This window comes from Muscardinus avellanarius (assembly GCF_963383645.1).
Source record: "Muscardinus avellanarius genome assembly, chromosome: 11".
Taxonomy (NCBI): Eukaryota; Metazoa; Chordata; class Mammalia; order Rodentia; family Gliridae; genus Muscardinus; species Muscardinus avellanarius.
In genome coordinates, this window is record NC_137797.1 from 21674354 (window position 1) to 21696502 (window position 22149).

General features: G+C 37.6%; 1 protein-coding gene across 1 annotated transcript in view; it reads left to right on the forward strand.

Moving 5' to 3' along the window:
* Positions 1-22149, forward strand: part of SLC5A8 (solute carrier family 5 member 8) — a gene marked incomplete at both ends in the record, with an annotated part of 55660 nt that overhangs the window by 5691 nt on the left and 27820 nt on the right. Inside the window, 6 exons of the mRNA XM_080704812.1 lie at positions 1597-1662; positions 4137-4188; positions 11754-11821; positions 13094-13248; positions 16427-16567; positions 19881-20010. Of these exons, the coding sequence (XP_080560938.1) occupies positions 1597-1662; positions 4137-4188; positions 11754-11821; positions 13094-13248; positions 16427-16567; positions 19881-20010 (612 nt within the window). The remainder of the gene's footprint in view (positions 1-1596; positions 1663-4136; positions 4189-11753; positions 11822-13093; positions 13249-16426; positions 16568-19880; positions 20011-22149) is intronic.

Below are 22149 nucleotides of genomic sequence, written 5' to 3' on the forward strand. Positions count from 1 at the left end.
TCCCGAAGCTGTGTGCTCGGTTGAAGAGGACGGCCTTCCCCGAAAATAACTGGTCTTCAGTCAAATGCATATGAGCAGCTGTGCTTCCCTGCTAGAACCTCCAAACAAGGTCTTAAGGTCCATTTGTGGTAGAATGTAGGGTGGTCAAGCTTCCAAGACTCCAGACACATCCAAATGAGGCGCTGCATGTGGCAGTCTGCCTTTCTTAAAAAAAAAAAAAAATATATATATATATATATATATATATATATATATGTATTTATTTATTTATTTATTTATTTATTTATTTATTTGTGGCATGAGTGTAGTTCATAGAATAGAATAAGAAACGTGGGAAAGGTCAGAACCAGGAGAGCTTCTTTTGCTCTCTCTACTGTCAGGACCAGTCTGCTCCAATCTCTTTCTGTCTTTGTATCTTGCCTTCCATTGGGAAGAGCAACTGATTGGCTATACTGGGGTCTTGTGACTTCCTCTTGTCCAGAAAAGGAGGGGAGCCTTGTTCGCTGGTTCCATCACAATTGATTGCAATAGAGTTGATTTTCCAAGTGAATCAAAGGAAAATCAAAGAGTGGATGCTAAGAGAAAGGAGAAAACAATAGATTGATTATTCTAATACATATATTTATATATATTATGTTAGTTTATACATCTATATATGTATATATAATTCTATTTGCCGGGCGTGATGGTGCACACTTGTAATCCCCATGCTTGGGAGGCTGAGACAGGAGGGTCACACAGGTTCGAAGCCAGCCTCAGCTACTTAGTGATGTTCTCAGCAACTCGGTAAGACCCTGTTTCCAAATAAAATATAAAAAATAGGTCTGGGAGTGTAGCCTGGAGGTAGAAAGCCTCTGGGTTCCACCCCCAGTACCACCACCAAAAAAAAAAAAAAAAAAAAATATATATATATATATATATATATATATGTATGCATAATTCTATTTATGTGAAAATGTTTCCAATATCTTTAGGCTAAATTAAGGATGAAGAACACGTCAATAATTGATATAGTTCAGGGCTGGGGGAGTTTGACCATAAAGGGGCAGCACGAGGGAATTTTCTGAGGTGATGAAACCATTTTGTATCCTGATGGAGATTATGCAAATATATATGCATGTCAAAAGCCACTGAATGATACTCTAAAACAGAAGAGGTGATTGTATTGTATGTCAATAAAAATGTTAGTAAACTAAAAATACAGAATACAGATCAGTTATGAGATTGCTTCAAGTTTTATGTTTTTTTCTTAAGCTGCTGATTTATTTTTTAAATATATTTTTATTGGTGCAACATCTCAATGGAATACAAGACTTGTGAGGATATATAAGCACATATCACCCAATTAGCCTTCATCCAATCCCCATCCCATTCCCTCCCCCTCTCTCGTTCCCATGCTTGATTTAGTGATTGACTTTGATATATTTGTTTAAGCACGTCATGTGCTTTAAAAAGTTTCCACCTTCCCCTCTCCCATTCCCTCAGATAGGTCACCTTAATTACTCCTCTATAGGGCCCCTTCTAAGCTACTGATTTAAAAAAGGTGTCCAGAGGATTCATATAATAATCATTTTTTTCTCTTTTGGTTGGTAATAGTATTTGGAACTCCGATTTAACAGATATGTACGTCTTTGTGGAACAGTCCTCTTCATTGTTCAAACAGTAAGTAGCTCTCCATTAATTTATTTTATCTTATCCAACATATTTTTATCCATGGAACCTAAGTGAACCTTACTTGGAAAACATATAAAACATAAAAAGAGATATTGATAGTATGAAGAAATAAAAAGGAAAAAACCTTTGTCACTTCACAACATTAGACCTTAATATAATTGAACAGCGTTTTAGCTAATGCTTTCCTTCCGGGAAAAACAGAATGAGTGAAGTGAATTTGAACATTGTGTCAGTCAAGGAGCAGATAGCTTGCTTTAGGGAAATGTGTTCTCTTCCTCCTTGCCTCAACCAAGGTGACACTAAGGGATTCCTAGATGACAAAGCTATTTGAGCTGTGGCTGCTGACGGTAGGAATACTATCAAAAGGAAGACAAATTGTATGCTTCACAGTATATTTTTAGCGTGTTGAGAAATAATAATATGGAAAACTTGACCAGAAGAAGTGAAGAAACAAGTTTACTTGTTTGAACTGAACGCATTCTTTAAAAATGAATCAATGCTCTTAAAAACGTCAAGCTAAAAGACTCAATTGAAAGAGCCAGAGTGTAATATGACAGGATCATGAGCTCTGGAAGAGTTTTTAAAGACACCACTCAATCTGGTAATTCAAGAACAGATTTACTGATTGACATCACTGGAAATCGAGGTTTTGCCAAGTGATCGGTGACCTAAAATACTTTCTACTCTGCATCCGGCTGCTGGGAGATTTTCATGACCAAGGTGACAATATTTACAGCCGTCTTTCTCTTGGCAATGAAGCACTTTAGACCTGGGTTTGGTGACGGAAGCTGAGGAAGCGGTTTCCATTCTCATCCCTAATCACAATTGCATTTCTTCAATCCAAAGCTACTTACTTACTCCAACAAGACAGAGGGCCTTTGTAGGTTGCTTGATTTCATTTTATATCTTTGTGAATTATGTAACTTAAAAATTTTCTTTTCTTTTTTTTTTTTTTGGCAAGTCTTCGGTTGGAACCCATTCTAACTTCGAGCTACACCCCCTGCCCTATTTTTTATTCTTTATTTTGAAACTGGGTCTCACTACATTGCAGAGGGCCTCACTGAGTAGCTGAGGCTGTCCATGAGCCACGATCCTCCTGTCTCAGCCTCCCAAAAGCTGGTATTACAAGCGTCCGCCATCACACCTAGCTAACTTAAACCTTATCTGTTGTTAACACTTGCAGTGTAGAAGGAAGGTTCCCTTTGGGGTCTGGTAGGGATGTTGACACAGAGCTGAGGCTGGCAGCTTGCATTTGTCAAACTGTTTAATCCCTCTATAAATTTATATGCAGTAGAAATAAGAAGTGGGGATACTTATTAGGAAGGCAGCCTGTCTTATTTCAAATTCTTTAAGTTGGAAAGAATAATGACTGTGGAAAACTAGTTCACTTTTGCCAAAAAGAAGGAGCTCTATCACTTCTCATTCAAGGGATTTACTTTCCACTTCCCTAACCAAGCAGTGTAATCAAATCCAGATAGTTAATTACAATACAGATAGATAATTACAATCCAGATAGTAAATGTTTTATCGTATCTTTATGGCATAATCTCAGAATTAATCTGTGTGATATATTTGTAAGATTAAATTCAATAAAAATGATATCTTGGGGTAAAAATTGTACTTATTTTGCTACTATATCCAAGATCAATAAATATTTCTTAAATGTATGAATGAAAAACAAGAAATAATATAAAAGAATTGTAGTTTTAGTTGACATTCAGAATTTTTTTAGTGCAGATTTACCCTGTTGGCTCATTAATTGATATGCAATTTTTAAAAAAAGTTTTCAAAAAGTACTTTTGACAAAGTTATGTGGTAATTAGCAGTAGTCTGAAGACATGATTAAGAGGTCATCCTCTTTTAAATTTATATTCTTTGTTTTTAATTGCTTTAAACCTTGGAAATTTGATTTCAATCTTTTGGTACGGGGGATTGAGCCCAGGGATGTTTTTCTCCAAGCTACATCCCAGTCCATTTTATTTTTTATTTTGGAACAGGTTCTTGCTAAGTTGCTGAGCCTGGCCTTGAACCTGTGATCCTCTTCTCTCAGCTTCCCAAGTACTGAAATTACAGGCACACACCACCATGCCTAGCTGATTTCAAGTCTGAGTTCATGAATCTGTAACCATCTGACCATTTGAATGATCACTACATTAAAAAATCCATATTTTTACAAAAAGTTGGTCATAAAAGATTTTTGTAACCTATGAGCACACTGCAAACACAAAAGAACCCACCTTACTTAACGTTTGTCAATTCACAAGCAGATTTTATTAAATATACTGAAACTACTTGTTTTAATTGAGAATTAATTTTATTTTATAAATAATATTTATATATTATAATAGTCATGTTCATAATATATTAATTAATAATATTTATAACATTTTACCTCATAATCCATATATAATTCAGTAATCGTGTAATTCATAGAATTCATGTGACTTTCTTTCCCCTCCTAGATTCTGTACACTGGAATTGTCATTTATGCTCCTGCTCTGGCTTTGAATCAAGGTATATTTTACGGTGGCCCTTCGTGTCGCTCACAGTTTGGGATCTGTTTTCAGTAAGCCTTTTCTCTTTTGAGAGATGGAGAGATGGCGGGTTGCTTCGGGTATCCCATATAAGCTTTCTGGGAGGAGTGCGGTGGGTTTAGTGTCCATATTCGCTTCTTTGGGTCTGGATGGAGAGCCCTAAAAAGTCTTTAGATTGGTAGACGGTGGACCTCACTGACTGGTGCTACTCTGGAACGTATTGACCAGCCATTTCTCCATTCTTTCAGAACAATGGCTCCTGTGGTCTAAAGTGTGGATGACTGCACTCCCTGCTTTGTGTCCATCATATAGAGTCCAGTTTCAAGAGGATTTTGAGTTCTACTCGAGCTCATTATAAAATCTGGCAAAGAGATTAGCCTTTCTTCCCTCCACTTCTTTTTTTTTAATATACTTTTATTGGTGCATTGCAATTATAAATAACAAGGTTTGTAGTGACAGAAACATACATGCACGAAGCCCCTGGTGTGTGTCCCTCTGGATCCCAACCCAGTCCCTCCTTCTCCCCATACATATTGGGATTAATGTTGATAACTTTGTATACAGACATAGAATTATTTTGAACTGTTTCCTTCATTAAATCTTCACCCCTCTTTTCTCCCTCCCTTAATCCCTTTCTCCTATCTTATTGGAATCTCTCCTCATTTATCTAAAGTTGCTTTTGTTTCCCGATTTCTGCCTGACTTTCATGTATGAGAGACAGCACACAGCCCTTCACTTCCTGAGATTGACTGGTCCCACGGAGCATACTTTCCTTTAGTTCCATCCATTTTTCTACAAATAGCATCATTTTGGTTTTCTTTTATCTTTTTTTACTTGGTGGCACTGGGGATTGAACCCAGGGGCATCCTACCTCCAAGCCACAAATCTAGCCCTATTTTATTTTTACTTGGAAACAAGGTCTTGCTAGGTTGATGAGAATCTCCCTACTTGCTGAGGCTGTCCTTGAACCTGTGATCCTCCTCTTTCAGCCTCCCGGGTCTAGGATTACAAGTGTGCACCACTATGCTTGGCATTGCTTTTCTTTATGATGAGTAAAGTTCCATTGTGTGACTATACCAGTTTCTTTATCCATTCCTTTGTTAACAGACACCTAAGCTGATTCCATAATTTGGCTATTGTGAGTTGTGCTGATATAAAAACAGATATGCTTGTATCACTAGAATATTTTGACTTTGATTCCTTTGGAAAGATACCAAAAAATGGGTCATATGGTAGTTCCACTCTCAGATTGCTGATGAATCTCTGTACTGATCTCCATAGCAACTGTATTAATTTGAGATCCCACCAACAGTGTATAGGCATTCTAATATGGTCCACAATAGAAGAGAAAAGGAGCCCTGTGATTTATTTATTATTTATTTAGCACTGGGGATTGAACCTATGGGCATTCTACCTCTGAGCTATCCCTTAGCCCTTTTTATTTTTTATTTGAAACAAGATCTCATTAGGTTACTGAGGGTCTTGTCAAGTTTCTGAGTCTGGCCTCAAACCTACAATCTTCCTGTTGCAGCCTCCCCAGTGCTGGGATTAGAGGCGTGCATAGCATGTCCAATTTTTAACTAATAAGAGGACATTTGACAAGGACATTTGACCATGCCATATAAATAACTGTATGAAGATGGTATTGATCAACAAATTATACTGTCTAGATTTGGGCAGATAAAAGCAGTGTGGCTAGGATAGTTTATTGAGGCAAAGGTCAATGCTTGTCATGTCTTGGGGAGAACCCCTTGTCCTTTGAATTCTTATCAGCTAGAAGTGAGCTTATTTCTAAAACTTCCTTGTAAAATGAACAAGGACTCTGTGATAGCTAGGCATGTGGTGCAGTTCCTGGAGTTAATATAACAGAGAATGCCTACCAACTCCACATTTTATTTTCTTGAATTTATGATAGCCCTGATAGTTATCACCTAAATTTACAAAGTACAACAGTATCATCATAAAAAAAAAGAGTTGCATTATATAACATGCTCTTGAACTGTGAATGTTCTGTATCAATATCACCAACACCAGGAATGGGTTACTTTGTATGTCAACAACTAAGCTATAAACTTCATATGTTACCTATTGGTGTTAAGTGTAATTAATGATGTTAGGGTTTTAAAGTGCAGTTCTGGGAATAGAGTACTGACTTTTAATCTGTGAAGAAATGAAGGATTCTATTTATATCTGGGCCAAACCACTCTCTAGAAGTAAGTTAAGGCCAGAGCAGTAGCAAACTCCTGTAATCCCGGTAGCTCTGTAGACCCAGGCAGGAGGATCAGGATTCCAAGTTCAAGGCCAGCCTCAACTCAACGAGATCCTGTCTCAAAGTAAAAAAAATAAAAAGGATGTAGCTCATTGGTAGAGCATCTCTGAGTTCAATCCCAGGTACTCTCCACCTTCACAAAGAACCTGATAGACATGCAATTGTTTTCAGTTTTAGGGTATTATGAATTAAGGCAGTCAAGAATATTCTGGTACAGGTGTTAGTATGTTTTGTTTTGCATTTTGATATGTTTTCATTTCTGTTGGAAATGAGCTATGTTGAAGTAATATAAAGTTAAACATGCATCTATTCTGACCCAGTTCAGAATAGATATATGTTTAAAATGCAAGAGAAATTGCCAACCAAATAGCTTTCCCAAATCTTTGTGCCATTTTACATGTTCATTCCATACGATATAAGAATTTCAGTCATTCTATCTACTTGCCAGTGTTTGGGATTTGTTTCTTATTTTTAAAATTTTAGCCTTTCTAGTAGGTATCTCACATTATTAAGTTGTGGCGTGGTGTTGTGGTATGTGTGTGTGTGTGCGCGCGCACGCACGTGTTTGTGTGTGTGTGCTGGGGGTTTAACCCATGGAAATTCTACCTCTGAGCTACAACCCCCCTCCCCCATTTTGGGTTTTTTTTTTTTTTTTTTTGGTGGTACTGGGGTTCCTGGAAGCCCTTCTACCTCTGGGCTACACTCCCAGACCTATTTTTACATTTTTATTTGGAAACAGGGTCTCCTGAGCCAGCGCGCGCGGCTGGCTTCGAACCTGCGCGATCCCCCTGTCTCCGCCTCCCAAGCGCGGGGATTACAAGCGTGCGCCACCGCGCCCGGCCCCATTTTGGTTCTGAAATGGCCTTGATAGGCTGCCGAGAGTCTCCATGAATTGCTACGGCTGACCTTGAACCTTACAAAGATTATAGGTGTGTGCCACCACACCCAATTATTGTATTATGATTTTAATTTATATTTTCCTGATGCCTGTTGATGTTGAGCTTATTAGCTCATGATTTTTTGTATTTGCTAAGCTACATGTTTTATTGCTATTTTATTTTTCAATTTTTTATAATGTGCTTTTATTGGTGCATTATAGTCTTACATCACAATGTAAATCTTGTTGATGGTGACATACATGCACACAACACTGGGTGCCCCCCATGCCTCCCCATTTCCCTCCTTCCTAATACAGAGTACTGAGACTGACATTGGTATATTTGCATATGTACATATAATCGATGGTAGTATTTCCATTGCTGAACCTCAGTCTTCTCCCTCCCCTTACCCTAGACCACCTCCCTGGCTCTACTGGGGTTTCTCTTCCATTGTCTGGAGTTCCTCTGGTGTCCCAATTACTTTCTTAGCTTGTGAATATTAGAGAAAACGTATGACCCTTCACTATCTGTGACTGGCTAATCCCACTTTACATAATGTTCTTCTGGTTCTTCCATTTTCTGGCAAATGACACAATTTTATTCTTCTTTATTGCTGAGTAGAATTCCATTGTGTGCATTTTCCATAATTTTGTAATTCATTTATCTGTTGATGGACCCTAGAATGGTTCTATAATTTGGCCATTGTGGATTGTGCTGCTATGAACATGGGTATGCATATATTACTGTGGTCCTCTGATTTTATCCCTTTGGAAAGATATTCAGGAGCATATAGCCAAATCATATGGTGGATCCATTCCCAGCCTTCTGAGGAATTGCCATATTGATCTCCCTAGGGATTGAACTAGTTCGTAATCCCATCAACAGCATAGAAGAGTTCCTATTTCTGCACATCCTCACCAACATTTATTGTTATTTGACTTCTTAATGATTGCCATTCTGATTGGGGTCAGGTGGAATCTCAATATAGTTTTGATTTGCGTCTCCCTGATTGCTAAGGACGTTGAACATCTTTTCATGTATTTGTTGTCTATTTGTAACTCTTTTTTTGTGTGAAGTGTTTATTTAATGCAATTGCTCATTTCTTGATTGGGTTTTTTTTTAGTGCAATGTCTTTTTAAGTTCTTTCTATATTCTAGCTATCAGTCCTTTATCAGAGGAATAGCTGTCAAAGATCTCCTATTCTGTAGGCTTTCTCTTTAGACTCTTTATGGTTTCTTTTGATGTCAGAAACTTTTTAGTTTGATGCCATCCCACTTCTTAGTTCTTGTTTTAGTTTCCTGAGCTTTGGGAGTCTTGTTGAGGAAGATTTTACCCGTGCTTCTATGTTAGAGTGCTAAATCTATGTCTTCCTCTAGCAGCTTCACAGTGTCTGGTCTAACTTCCAGGTCTTTGATCCATCTTGAGCTGACTCAGTCTTGATGAGCACTGCTCTGGATCCCTGCCGAAGAGGTGGGTCCAGGGGCAGACAAAGGAGCCAGCTGAGTTGTCTGGGCAGCTGGATCCCTGTTGAGTGTGGATCACGAATTAAAAAAGTCAAATAACCTAGTAAAAATGGGCAAAAACTTGAGCAGACATTACAAAAGCAGGCATTCTTTCAGTGCACGATAGATATCCATTTACCTATATCTTTCAAATTTTCTTTCAAAAATTCCCTAATGTGCATGATATACATTCACAAAAATATCAAAGTCAACCACTAAGCCAAACGTGAGGAGAGTGGAAGGAGTGAATGGGGTGAGAACTGAGGAAGGGCTAAAGGAGTGATGTGTGCATGTATGCCTCTACTGTCTTGTACCCTAGTAAGATGTATGACTACAGTGCACCAATAAAAAAATTCCCTCAATAATGTTTCATAGCTTTTCATATAAGGGTCTTAGCTACATTTCTTAAGTTTAGTTTCAGGTAACTACTAGGTTTATTTGTTGGAGAAGCTGTGCTAATTGTTCTGTCTTATTTACTAGTTCTTGATTTTACCAATTGCATTCCTGTCAAGCCATTTAGTGTTTTCCAAGTCTTCTGCATTTCTCCTTAATAGTAGTAGTTCAATCTAGAAGAATTTGAGACTGCAGTTCAGTCTTTGGAAATATTTCCCAGGCAATGTTTATTTTATAGTTTTATAAGTCAACTAGGCTTATAAAATGGTCTAATTGTAGTATTCCTTCTTTATTAATTAGATAGTATACTTCTCTAAACAGAAACTTTCTCTTTTGACCATTTGTTTCTGTTGAGAAATTGTTTGCATAAAAAATGCAGGATAAATGTCTGCTCCTCCCTCCCCTTACTTATCAGTTTTAGAAACAGTAAGTTGCCAGGACGGGGATGCAGCTTCATGGTAGAGCATATGCTTAGTAGGTGCAAGGCCCTGAGTTCAATCCGACAAACAAGCAAATGAAATAAATTTTTTTCCTGCTTTCCTCTTAGGGTAACTTAGACTTAAACAAATATCATGAATTTATGACTTAAATATTTGATGTTATTTCACCACATTATGGATTAGTGTTATTACTGATGCCCAAATCATCTCGTCTTTGTCCAGTAGGAGCCTCTTCAATTTCTCTCCTGATCTCACAATATTGGCTGTGCATTGAATTAATTTGAAGAGTTTTTAAAAATACTAAGGCCTGCTGAGTATGATGATACACACCTGTAATACCACCTACTAAGGAGGAGCACAGGTTCAAGGCCATTCTCAGCAACTTAGTGAGTTCCTCAGCAATTTAGTAACTTAGTAAGAACTTGTTTCAATATAAAAAAGGAGACTGTAAATATAGCACAGAAGTAGAACCATTCCCTCCCAGTTCAATACCAGTATGTGTGTGTGTGTGTGTGTGTGTGTGTGTGTGTGTGTGTGTGTATGTGTATGAAGTTGGTGGCATTCTACCTCTACCCCTATCTTGTTTTTATTTTATTTATTTTATTTTTGGTGGTGCTGGGGGGTGGAACCCAGGGGATTTCTACCTTTGAGCTATATTCCCAGACCTATTTTATATTTTATTTGGAAACAGGGTCTCACTAAGTTGCTGAGAGCCTCACTAAGTAGCTGAGGCTGGCTTCGAACCTGTGCAATCCTCCTGTCTCAGCCTCCCAAGCATGGGGATTATAAGCATGCGCCACCACGCCTGGCTTTTTTATTTTTATTTTGAAATGGGATCTCACTAGGTAGATGAGAGTCTTGCTACCTGCTGAGGCTATCCTTGAACCTGTGAACCTCCTGTCTGTCTCTCAAGCCCTGTAATTACAGGTGTGTACCACTGCACCCGGCTTGTTTTAAGGTCTTCTTGTGTGGTTATGTCACAACCTTGATATATAGCGAAGTTCAATTTACTTCTTGTTGCTTTTGCTTTTGTGGAATTTAGTTCATTTATTGTTATGTAAAATATATACATGGTCCTAAAATTAAATTTAGAAATTGAGATATGTTTTGAGAAGTCTAACTTATATCCCTGTCTTCTCTACCCTGTGTCCTTCCTCTTCTATTGATAACTATTTTGTGTTGTTTGTTTTAGATTTACTCTTCCATTAAAACTTACACCCCACTACTTCTCAAATAAATGCTATCAAATTGTATAGACCTCTCTCCCTCTAAGTTTCATTTTAGTTAGCATACATATTAGTAATACATCTTTCAAAGACTTTGAAAGTAGTGTGTTTATCTGAACCATGTCTAAGTGGGAAGAATAGCAAATATCGTTTGACCCCATATAGTCTGAACAACTGCTTCACAATTTCAAGCAGTTTTTCAAATGAGCTTAGTTATGATGTAAATGCTTTTCTGTGTATTTAATTTAGCTGGAGTGAGGTGGGAGGCAAGGGTTGGGGGAAGCTCACCAAGGGTCTGTGTGCATGTATATTCCCATCATTGTGAACTTCAGTATGATGTGAGATTACAATGCCCCACTAAAAGTCTATTAAAAATAATTTGAGCTGGGCGTGGTGGCGCACGCTTGTAATCCCAGCATTTGGGAGGAGGAGACTGGAGGATTGTGGTTCACAGACAGCCTCAGCTACTTAGTGAGGCCCTTCCCAACCCAGTGAGACCCTGTTTAAAAAAAAAGAGACTGAAAAGTAGAGCTGGGGGTATAGCTCAGAGGTACAATACCCCTGGGTTCCATACCCAGTACCAAAAAGAAAAATTTGGGCCGATGTTGGATTTGCATATGATGTGAGAGCACAAACCACAACCGTGTGCATTGAACTCATCCAGTACAGTTTTAAAGGCCATTTGTTCTTATAACACTTGGTCCTAGTTTTAGGCAAGTGGGTATAGAAGTTGGTGCTGTATAAATGGCAATGATAGCTTCCCTCCCTGAAAACTTTTGAGAAGTGTTTCTGTCGTGCGTATTTCACATTATACACACAATCTCTTTCCTCCTACAGTCACAGGATTTGACCTGTGGGGCGCGGTGGTGGCCACGGGCGTGGTCTGCACATTCTACTGCACACTGGTACGTCAAGAGCATCGCTTCCCCCCCTTCACTCTACCTACTTGCTTTGCAAAATTGAAATTTTTAGTAGCTGTGAGCTGCAGACTGGGTTGTTCATATCTACTCTCCTACTCCTGACTGACCACAGTATAACTCTTCTTTCTCTCTCTCTCTCTCTGTGTGTGTGTGTGTGTGTGTGTGTGTGTGTGTGTGTGTGTGTGTGTGAGGGGTTAAGAAATATTTGATTTGTGGTAAAATTTGATCCTTTGTACAATATGGGTCATAACTGCAATATTTGTCTTTTACCTAAACTAGTGCATTGGTTCCTATTCTTATCTCCTGATTTGTCCGTATTGCTGTCAGATTATTGTGGCCATGCTCACATAATTCCTCAGCTGAGAAGCTGTGATAACTTCTCATTGCTCACAGACAGGATTGACAAAATTTGTAATTGGCATAATAGCAGAACACTGGTGTTTTTCTGGATACAGGCTCGTAGCAGAGAAGGGAATCTTAAGTGATCCTTGATAATCTAGATACTAATCCTTTAGTTGCCAGATCTCAATGGAGACCTGATCTACAAGTGGGAGCTGGTTACATTCAGGTCACAGGAGCCAGAGAGAGATACTTGGGAAGTTTATGGCAGTGGCTGTTACAAAGCAATTTTTAATATTTCAACAACTGAAGCTGGATGTGGTGGCACTGCCTGGAATCCCAGTACTTTGGGTTGAGACAGGAGAATCATAGGTTTGAGTCCAGACTGTGGTAATTTAGCAAGATACTGTCTCAAAATAAAAAATAAGAGGGCTGAGGGTGTAGCTCAGAGGTAGGATGTCCCTGGATTCAATCCCTAGCACCATGAAAAAGAAAAAAATAACCCCAAACTGATATGACCATCTGGGTACATGCCAATCAGCCCTGCTTCTAGGACAAAATCTACAATGTTGAGTTGTGCATTTTGTCTCTGAATTTTCTAAAATCACCCCACAGCACCCCACTTAACTCCAAAACATATATCTGGCCACACTCAACACACCATATGGTTCTATATGCTTCTGTCAGGCTATTTTCTCTGCTGGGAGGACTTCCATCTTTGCCCCTACTTGTAATTGAAGGCTTGGTTTAAATATCTCCCCTTTTGAAAAGGCTCTACCAATCTCACTATCTCCCTTGGGCGTACTTTTGGGCCATAATCCACACCCTCATATTTTTGGTCCAGTACAGTATGGAAGGATATAGATGCTCAATCGTGTCTGATAAAAGCATTAATCCTAATACTCTTTCTCCTCAAAGGGTGGTCTTAAAGCAGTTATTTGGACAGATGTGTTTCAAGTTGGGATCATGGTGGCTGGATTTGCATCTGTGATTATACAGGCTTCAGTGATTCAAGGTGGCTTTGACACAATTTTAAATGATGCCCGTAATGGTGGAAGATTAAACTTCTGGAAGTAAGTTGCTATTTACCTTTTGGTTAACAAAATGTGCCTTGTGTTTTCTCTGCTAAAATGACCCTTTAAAAAAAAGTAGTAACTTTCTGTTAGAAAATTAATAAGCAACTCATTCTGTGGTTCAGCTGATTGAAGTAACTTTTCAAAGGGTTTCCATCAGCTTTTTAAGAGGTTCAAGCAGTCAGATGTGTCTTAGCTGCCTGGGCTAGGATGAGGCTTCCTCCTGAGAAGGGACTTAGAACAAAAATATTGAAGTCTGGAACAAACTGAAAGGTGAGAGAGGATGATAAGTGAAGAGAGGTTGGAAAAATCAAAAGAGGAAGCCTCTTAAGAGACAAATACTAAAGGACAGTGATTCCATTTTGACAACTTTTCATTTCAAGCAGTCTTTAGGATTTTTCTTTTGATATCACCCTGGCAACACATAGTATGTTGTTGTTGTTGTTGTTGCTATTATTATTATTATTATTATTATTATTATTATTATTATTATTATTATATTTTTAATCTCATGTATGTGTGCCTATATGTTATTTCCAGAAAATTTACTAGAAATGTTACAAGTGAGACAGCAAGTGTTAGCATAGCACAAAATATATCTTGAATGGCTATTTGATTCCCCTTTCCCCAGCCCCCCCAAAAAAAAATCAACCGCGGAAGTGCCATATACCTGTGATCCCAGCTACTTGGGAGGCTGTAAAGAAGGATTATAAGTTTGAGGCCAGCCTGAGAAACTCACTGAGATCCTGTCTTAAAATTTTAGAAAGGGCTGGTGGTGTAGCTCAGTGGTAGAATGCCTGCCTAGTATGCGCAAGGCCCTGAGTTTAAGTTACACACACAACCATGGAAAAACTAGATATTTTATCCCAAATATATCATATAATTTAAGATTTTAAAAAACATTTTTCCTTTTCGATAAACTGTGTCAGCTTTATGCATCATGTCCAATGTAAAAAGAAGCCCATGTGACTGGGATCAGCTATTTTCTTTCTTTCTTTCTTTCTTTCTTTCTTTCTTTCTTTCTTTCTTTCTTTCTTTCTTTCTTTTTTTTTTTGTAATACTATGGATTGAACCCAGGAGTGTTCTATCTCCTGAGCTACACCCCCAGGCCTATTTTAAAATTTACTTTGAAATGGGGTCTTCTTAAATTGCTGAGATCAGCCTCAGACCTGATCCTCCTATCTCAGCTTCTCAAGTACTGGGTTCTGGGTGTGCAGCACAACACCCAGCTAGCCTTTTCCCCCTTTAATCTGTCCTACATTGAGACAGGCAATGTAAAAGCACTGGCAAGAGGAAAGTAAAACCGCTCTATACCTGATGTATCTTTTCTGGTCTTCTAAAAATAAGCACCAAAGTCTGAGAAAACATTTTTCAGAAACTGGACTGAATTAATGAGTTTTGATGAATTCACTTTGTAAAAATATATATTTGTTCCTCTTTTTACTTTAAGATTCAGATTCAAAGGAAGAATGCCTCCAGCTGGCCCATCTTGGGCCATGGTTCCATACAATGGCTAGGAGAGAGCAAGATAGTTTAAGTAGCATGCGTTTAGGGATTTACTGAGGGTTTCCCCAAAGTGAACCTGGATTGTTCTTACCAGAAGGGGGAAATAGTTACCAGGAATAGTAAACAACCACTGGCTGCTTAGGAGATCTTGATTATTATCAAATCTCTTCCTAAAAAGCCAGGCTAAAGGGAAAAGCTGTGAAACCTATCATTTTCTGCAAGATAAATGTCACTGTATACAAAGAATACCCATATTTTGGCATTGAAATGATAGTTTATACATCAATAAGAGATTGTTAAAGGAATAAAGTTAGATATTTTTGTGTTCTTAACTTTGAAGGTTGCCATCCATTAAGCAATAATGAAAAGGCCTATTGTGGCTTAGACGTATCAAGACTATCATTTGTTATTCTAAAATGTTCTGAGAATATATTGGCCAAAATATCCACTCTGGTTGAAATAAGTACAGAAAAGGACTAAAACCACAGAATTGGGTGTTTGAAATCTCATCTTACTTCCCCAGAGAGCTCACTGAATCCTTTTAGGTCTTGATTTTCATTACCTAAAATAGTAGCTACTTTATGGGGAAATGGCCCAAATTGCTGAAACTCTTTGACACTGATACTAAATGTAAGTCAATAGGATAGAGGCGCTCACATTTCCATAGAAATACCCCCACATGCATAAAATCAGAATAAAGTGATCTCAAATATGAGACTTAAAGTAGATTTATATAACTTTAAAAAATATTTTTGATACATTATAATCTCACATCATTTGTAGTTCCCAGTGATAGTGACACATATCCACACAACACTTGTTGGGCTTCCCCCAGTTTTGCAGAATTTTATACATTTCAGAAAGTGTCCATGAATGTTAATTTTGCAGAAAATTTTCAAGTTCATATTGTATGTCAGAGATGGACAGGATCCTTCCCTCCAAGCTGTTATATTAAGAAGGGTTAAGAGGTTTTAAACATAGAAGCTGAGCTTTCTTTGTAACTATTTTGGATTTATAGACATATTGTAAAGTGGTTTTGAACTATATCAGCATTTGGCCTATGTACATGGAATTTTAAGAAACACGAGATTATAATGATATGTGGTAGTGCTAGCAAATGGAAATCTTTAAACTGCTTTAATTGCCTCACTTCTTGAGTGACTCTTAAATAAAACTATGACTATACATGCATGTGCTAGGAGAGAAATTATATACATGAAATGTGTTAATTTTGTGTTTAGTTCAATATTGTATCTACTGTTATGGTACACTTAGGAGTCTCTCTCTCTCTCTCTCTCTCTCTCTCTCTCTCTCTCTCTCATCTCTCTTTCTCATCTCTCTCTCTCTTCTATTATGACAGAATGGCAGATCTATTTAACAATTTCCTAAGACCATGGGGAGAATAGCTTATCTAAATGCTATATACTCAGAATGATTAGAATATACATTTTCTCCCAATCCTATTTAGATTTTCCAAATCTCTTAAAATAACTTTGTTTCATTGAATTTAAGCTAAAAATATTTCTGGGTTTAATATTACTTAATAAACACAGGCATCCTTATATACCTCTATAGGTTTATATATATTGCTTGCATTCAAAAATATTCTAGGAGGATGTTCTTGAGTCTGTTGTCAATAGTTCAAATTTGTTTTCTGCTTCTTTCCATTTAGTTTTGATCCTAACCCTTTGCAAAGACACACATTCTGGACCATTATTATAGGAGGGACCTTCACGTGGACCAGCATCTATGGGGTCAACCAATCCCAAGTGCAGAGATACATTTCCTGTAAAAGCAGATTTCAGGCAAAATTGTAAGCCAAACTATTGTGTGTATGTGTACAAATCATTACTAACTCCCAGATGCCTTTGTTGGAATTTTTCCATTAAGTCAAATTTAACTCAAGTCTACATCTTTTTTGTCATGAAATTCTAAGAGATAAATGATATACATAGTTACACAAGAACCAAAGAAAACAAATTGGTACTGTGTGTTTTAATCAGATATTTGAATATACTTATGTAAATTATTAAGTAAAACAAACATTATCAAGTAATATATTAACAAGTATTATCAAGTAAATAAGTATTATCAAGTAATTTGTTAATAAGTGTTATCAAATAAATTAGCATTTATTAGTCCTCTGTTTGTATAAGGGACTATGAAAGATAAAAATTATAAATACATGGCTCTGGGATAAGATATACAAGTAAAGGAAAAGTGAAATAATACTAGAGAGATAATAGTTCCATGAAACAATATAACAGTAAAAGAAATATTCCAGAGTATCTGTAGTATACTTGTATTTTATTTTCTAGCCTCAGTCATGACTTTATAACCTTTTTTAAGACTTGCAACTTGAACAATCTTGGACAAATTACTTAGTCTTTTTGAGCCTCAGTTTCTAATTTTATAAAATGAGTATAAGAAATACCATACTTCTTATGGGAAGTTCTGCAAAATACCGTGTTTGTCACATATGTGGCAGAGATCTAGTAAATGCTAATTCTTTCTTCCACTTCAACTGATAGGATGTGAAGGCAGAGAATGGGTGAGAGGTTCCTTTTGACTTGGCAGAATGAATATGTACAGTGAGCATACTTTGGGTAGGTGGAGAAGCGTGGGAAGGCATTGCATGTAGATGGGGTGGTTTGCACAAAGCACAGAGGAAATAATGCTGGCATGGTCAGGGACTCCCAGCTCATCCTGGCTCATGCAGAGCACAAAATAGTTGCTGGTTCTTTCTCTGGAGCCCTCTGATCAGTTTGGTGGCCGCCATTGCCCACATGGATAAAGAAGGCTGACTTACTCACATGCATTTAGGGGCTTAAAAAATCAAAATAAATTAAGACATGGTGGTGGTTGGGGTGGGAGAAAGATTGGAGATTTTATTATCTATTCAAAGAAGAACATTAAAACACAGTGATGTCATGTCAGAATCTAATATATTTAGAGTAAATTGGTTTAGAAATTATTGAAGTATTTGAGCACCTCCACATGAATAAATATGGATATAATAACTGGATATAGATGGCCCCCAAAGTGGGTTTAGAAATTCTGGCATTTTAAGGGATTATAATATATATACTATATATTACATATATGTGGTATATAATATATATACTACATATTAATCTATTGAACTAAAGGAATGTAATATATATATATATATATTAATCTATCAGACTTTAAAATATGTCCCAGAGCTGAGATCTCTGCTAAAGTAATTGTATACAAGCTCTTCTGTTTCTTTGAGGACATGAAACTCAAAAAGCCCAGTTGTATAACTGGATCAATTTCCTTCAGAGTAGCCCAATAAGAACTCTGAGCAGCAGAGCACTTGAAGCCAGCGGACACGCTTCTACCTGCTTTATACTATTGGTGCTACGGCAAGCATAAATCCCTGCTGAAAGGTGAAGACCTGCTGCTATTAGTTGACAAGGGACAATATCAGATGTTAAGCGATCTGTTTATTATTAAAGTCAAGTAAAACAAAATGCTTCTAACAGTACTAAACATATAGAAGTGGGGGAGGTCTTTGATCCTGAGAGCACTTGAGTATAATTTTCTGATGATTTAGAGATGAGATGCAGTTACTTACACTATTTTTTTTTTTTGGTGGATCTGGGGATGGAACCCAGGGGCATTTGACCTCCAATATACACCCCCTGCCCTATTTTTTATTCTTTATTTTGAAACTGGTTCTCACTGAGTAGCAGAGGGCCTCACTAAGCAGCTGAGGCTGTTCCCGAACCTCGATCCTTCGGTCTCAGCCTCTCCGATGCTGGGATTACAAGCGTGAGCCACCACGCCCAGCTAATTTACACTATTTTTAAATGACAATGAGGGGATATGGAAAAATTAGTGAATTTAAGGGAAAAGGCTAGCAGTCTGTGGTTTTGTACCTGGTGCAGGGTAGGTTCTTCTGGAAGCAAACTCTGAGATGGAATTTAGCATAGAAGGGTTTATTAGAGAATCACTGCCTGAAGAAGGGAAGACCAAGAAGCCAGATTGGCCAGAGAGGGGACTGGAACTGTAATGCAATCTCAATAGGAGCCACAGGGGGAGCTCTAGAGTCGGGTGACTAGAGAGACTGGTCCCAGGTTAGGATGAGGGAACTGGGCCTTTAGACCTCTAAATCCACTAGTTATTAGATACAGGCAGCCCTCAAAGAATGAGGCATGACTTTGAGGGGGATCCCTCTTTTCAGGATAGGATGGCTCATCACTCCCTACTCTAGTCCCACTGGGAAAGATGAATAAACTTTAACTAGAGAAATGCTTATCACACAACTGATTACTAAGACAAAGCATTAGATAACATAGACCCTAAGAATATCAATAACTACCATTTTACAAGTGTTTATTGCATGCCCAGAACTATGCTCTAGTATGTGTACGATATCATTTAGTAACTCTGTGACATGGGCCTTGTAACTTTAAATGTAAATGAAGAAAGTCAGGGTCATAGAGTCTGAGTTCCTTGTTCAAGGTCCCCCATGGTAGAGCCTGGTTTTATGCTCAGGGATGAGTCTAGTGTTATTATGTAAACATTTATTCTTTCCTGGAACACACAGAAAATGTTATTATGCTGAATGTAGTTTCAGAAGAAAACTGTTCAGGGAATATAGGCTTACCTTTCATACTTAATGGGTAATCCAACTTTTATATGTCATGAGTGGTCTATGAACTACATTGAAACAAGTGTGGTAAGTAGCTATGTAGATGCTAACCATAGTTAGCAGTTTATAATTGAATTACCTTCAAAAGGAAAAGGAGTAACAGCTATTGTTCTGTTGCCTCTTCAAATACTTATTTTATGACAAAAAGACCAAAAGTAGTATAATTGGATATCGCTGTAAAGCTACCAATTCCCATGGAATTCTGACCAGGAGGATACACTCATTCCGTGGGAAAACACTATTACAAATGTATCCAGATATAGTTGTTGATTGACATTGTAAGCAAAAGAATAGATTAAAATCTTAAATATAGCATTTTTGATAACCCAAAGATGTGTGCTTATTGAATATAATCATGAAGCTGTCTTCTGTTTATTAATAGATTTTTTAATCTTTGGGATGAAAATTATAATTTTCACTTGCTGGTTTGTTTCCTTTCCTTTAGGTCTCTCTACGTCAATCTTGTGGGACTCTGGGCAATCCTCATCTGCTCGCTGTTTTGTGGGCTTTCCCTGTATTCCAGGTACCACGACTGTGATCCCTGGACAGCCAATAAAGTGTCTGCAGCAGACCAGGTTTGGTACCCTGTCTTCCTTACATGTGCATTACTGATGTAATTACATATTTGTTGAGAGGAAGAATTCATGTTTTTGTAGAGATGCAAAAAAATGAGCACATTCTAGACCAAGGATGAAGAGTACTATATCTAAACGTAAAATGTTGAAATACCTGGAAAAGTATCAAGCCAATTATTAAATACAAAGAACTTGGGGCTGGAAGTATAAATGTCAGCATAGCATTTTAAAAAGCCACTAGAGCTGGGCATGGTGCATGCCTGTAATCCTAGTACTTGAGAGACTGAGACAAGAGGATCACAGGCTTGAGAGAGACCAGCCTCAACAACTTAGTGAGACTCTCAACAACCTAGTATGAACTTGTTTCAAAATAAAATATATAAAGGTCTGGAGTTGTAGCTCAAAGGTAGAACTCCCCTCAGTTCAATCCCTATTAACGCACACACACACACACACTCATACCATCATATACAAACTATGGTACTGTAGAACACTTTATAGATTTGTTAGATCACTCATTTATAAACAATTTACCTTCCAGTTTTTAGATGATGGAGGAATGGATCTAACAAGGGAAATAGTACCAACTATTTGATGAGATTCTGTGTCAAGAGCTTTGCATTCTTCATTTAATTTTCAAATCCTGATTCTATAGATAGTCTTAATAAGTCTTACAGAGCGTTCCTAACTGGCCCAGGATCACATTTCTAATGAATAAGACTATCTGTGAGCTTTCGTCAAACACTTCTCATAGGCCAGGCACTATCATAAAGTGCCTTATATAAATTTTAATTTTCACAGCTATTCTCTGAGGTAGAGACTACAGTCATCTCCCTTTCAGAGATGAGGAAATTAAGGTATGGAGGAGTTAGGTAACTGGCTTGTAAGCCTGGAGCCAGCTTTCAAACCCCGGTGGGCTGCCACTTGTGTTCCATGAACCTCTATGCCATGTATTGTCTTGCAAAAGTAGAGCTAGATTTCAAATCCTGGACCGCCCAACTCCAAAGCCAGAGTTCTTGCCAAAATTATTTTCTGAAAGTTGATTGTAATGAAGACAAGCCAATCTTTATAGTGGTACAAATGTATCCCATACTCCCAGAAAAATACAACTTTGTGGGATTGGAAAACAAGAGCATCTTTGAGGTGTGTCTCTGTCCTGTCTTAATTTGGCCTCTCTGTTTCCTTCCCTGCTGTATCAGAAAATCCAAGGTCTCATTTACTCTGAAAAAAGAGGCATTCTTTTGTAATATTCCCTCTAGTCAAGGGTATTTTGACTTTTGTCAATCTTTAGAATCTATAGTTTCTATCATGAAGACATACAGGGATTTAGAAGATGTTTATAATATACTTCATGTATTTCATGAAGACGTCTATACAGGGATTTAGAAGATGTTTATAGTATACTTCATGTATGCCATAAAGACATACAGGGATTTAGAAGATATTTATAATATGCTTTCTCCGAACACACCACTTCCTATCTTTGCAATTCCTTGTTATAGAATATATTCAGGGCATCTTGCTTGCTGCTCCTTGAGACCTCATGCTAAGGTTTCCTCCTAACTGGATGCTTCCAGTGCTTTGTTGCTAGTTAAGAATGAATTCAATTAACATTTCCCTGGGGATACAATGCTAATTAGACATAGTCAGTGGAAGATCTCACCAGAAATTTATTCTCAGAAAAGCAAAGTTTCTTCTGGAGCTTTTTGGGCAAGCAGAACAGGTGCCTAGATATCATTTTCCTATTTTCCTGCCTGGTAATTTTACCTCATAGATTTCACTTATACCCAAGGGAGCCATTCAGAGTATGAAATAGTCATACTAAGACTTTTGGGAAAGTTGATGATAGAAGATTTTGAACCTCATTTTAAAATCCATGATGGAAAATTTGCTTTGCTTATGTATGAAATACTATTTAAAGTCAAGCTTTTTAAAGTATCTGAGGGAAACTGGATCTCAATTTCATTTAAGTAGAAGTTCTTTTGTTTTGAGAATTAAGAATGAGAAAGCTTTGAAGAAAATGGGGAAAGCATTCCTAACACAACTCAATACAGACCCTTTCAGCAGTTCTTCTATCTCCCGTCAATCCACCTTTCCTAAATGAAATCAGAGACTGTGGGCGCTGATAAGACAGAGCTT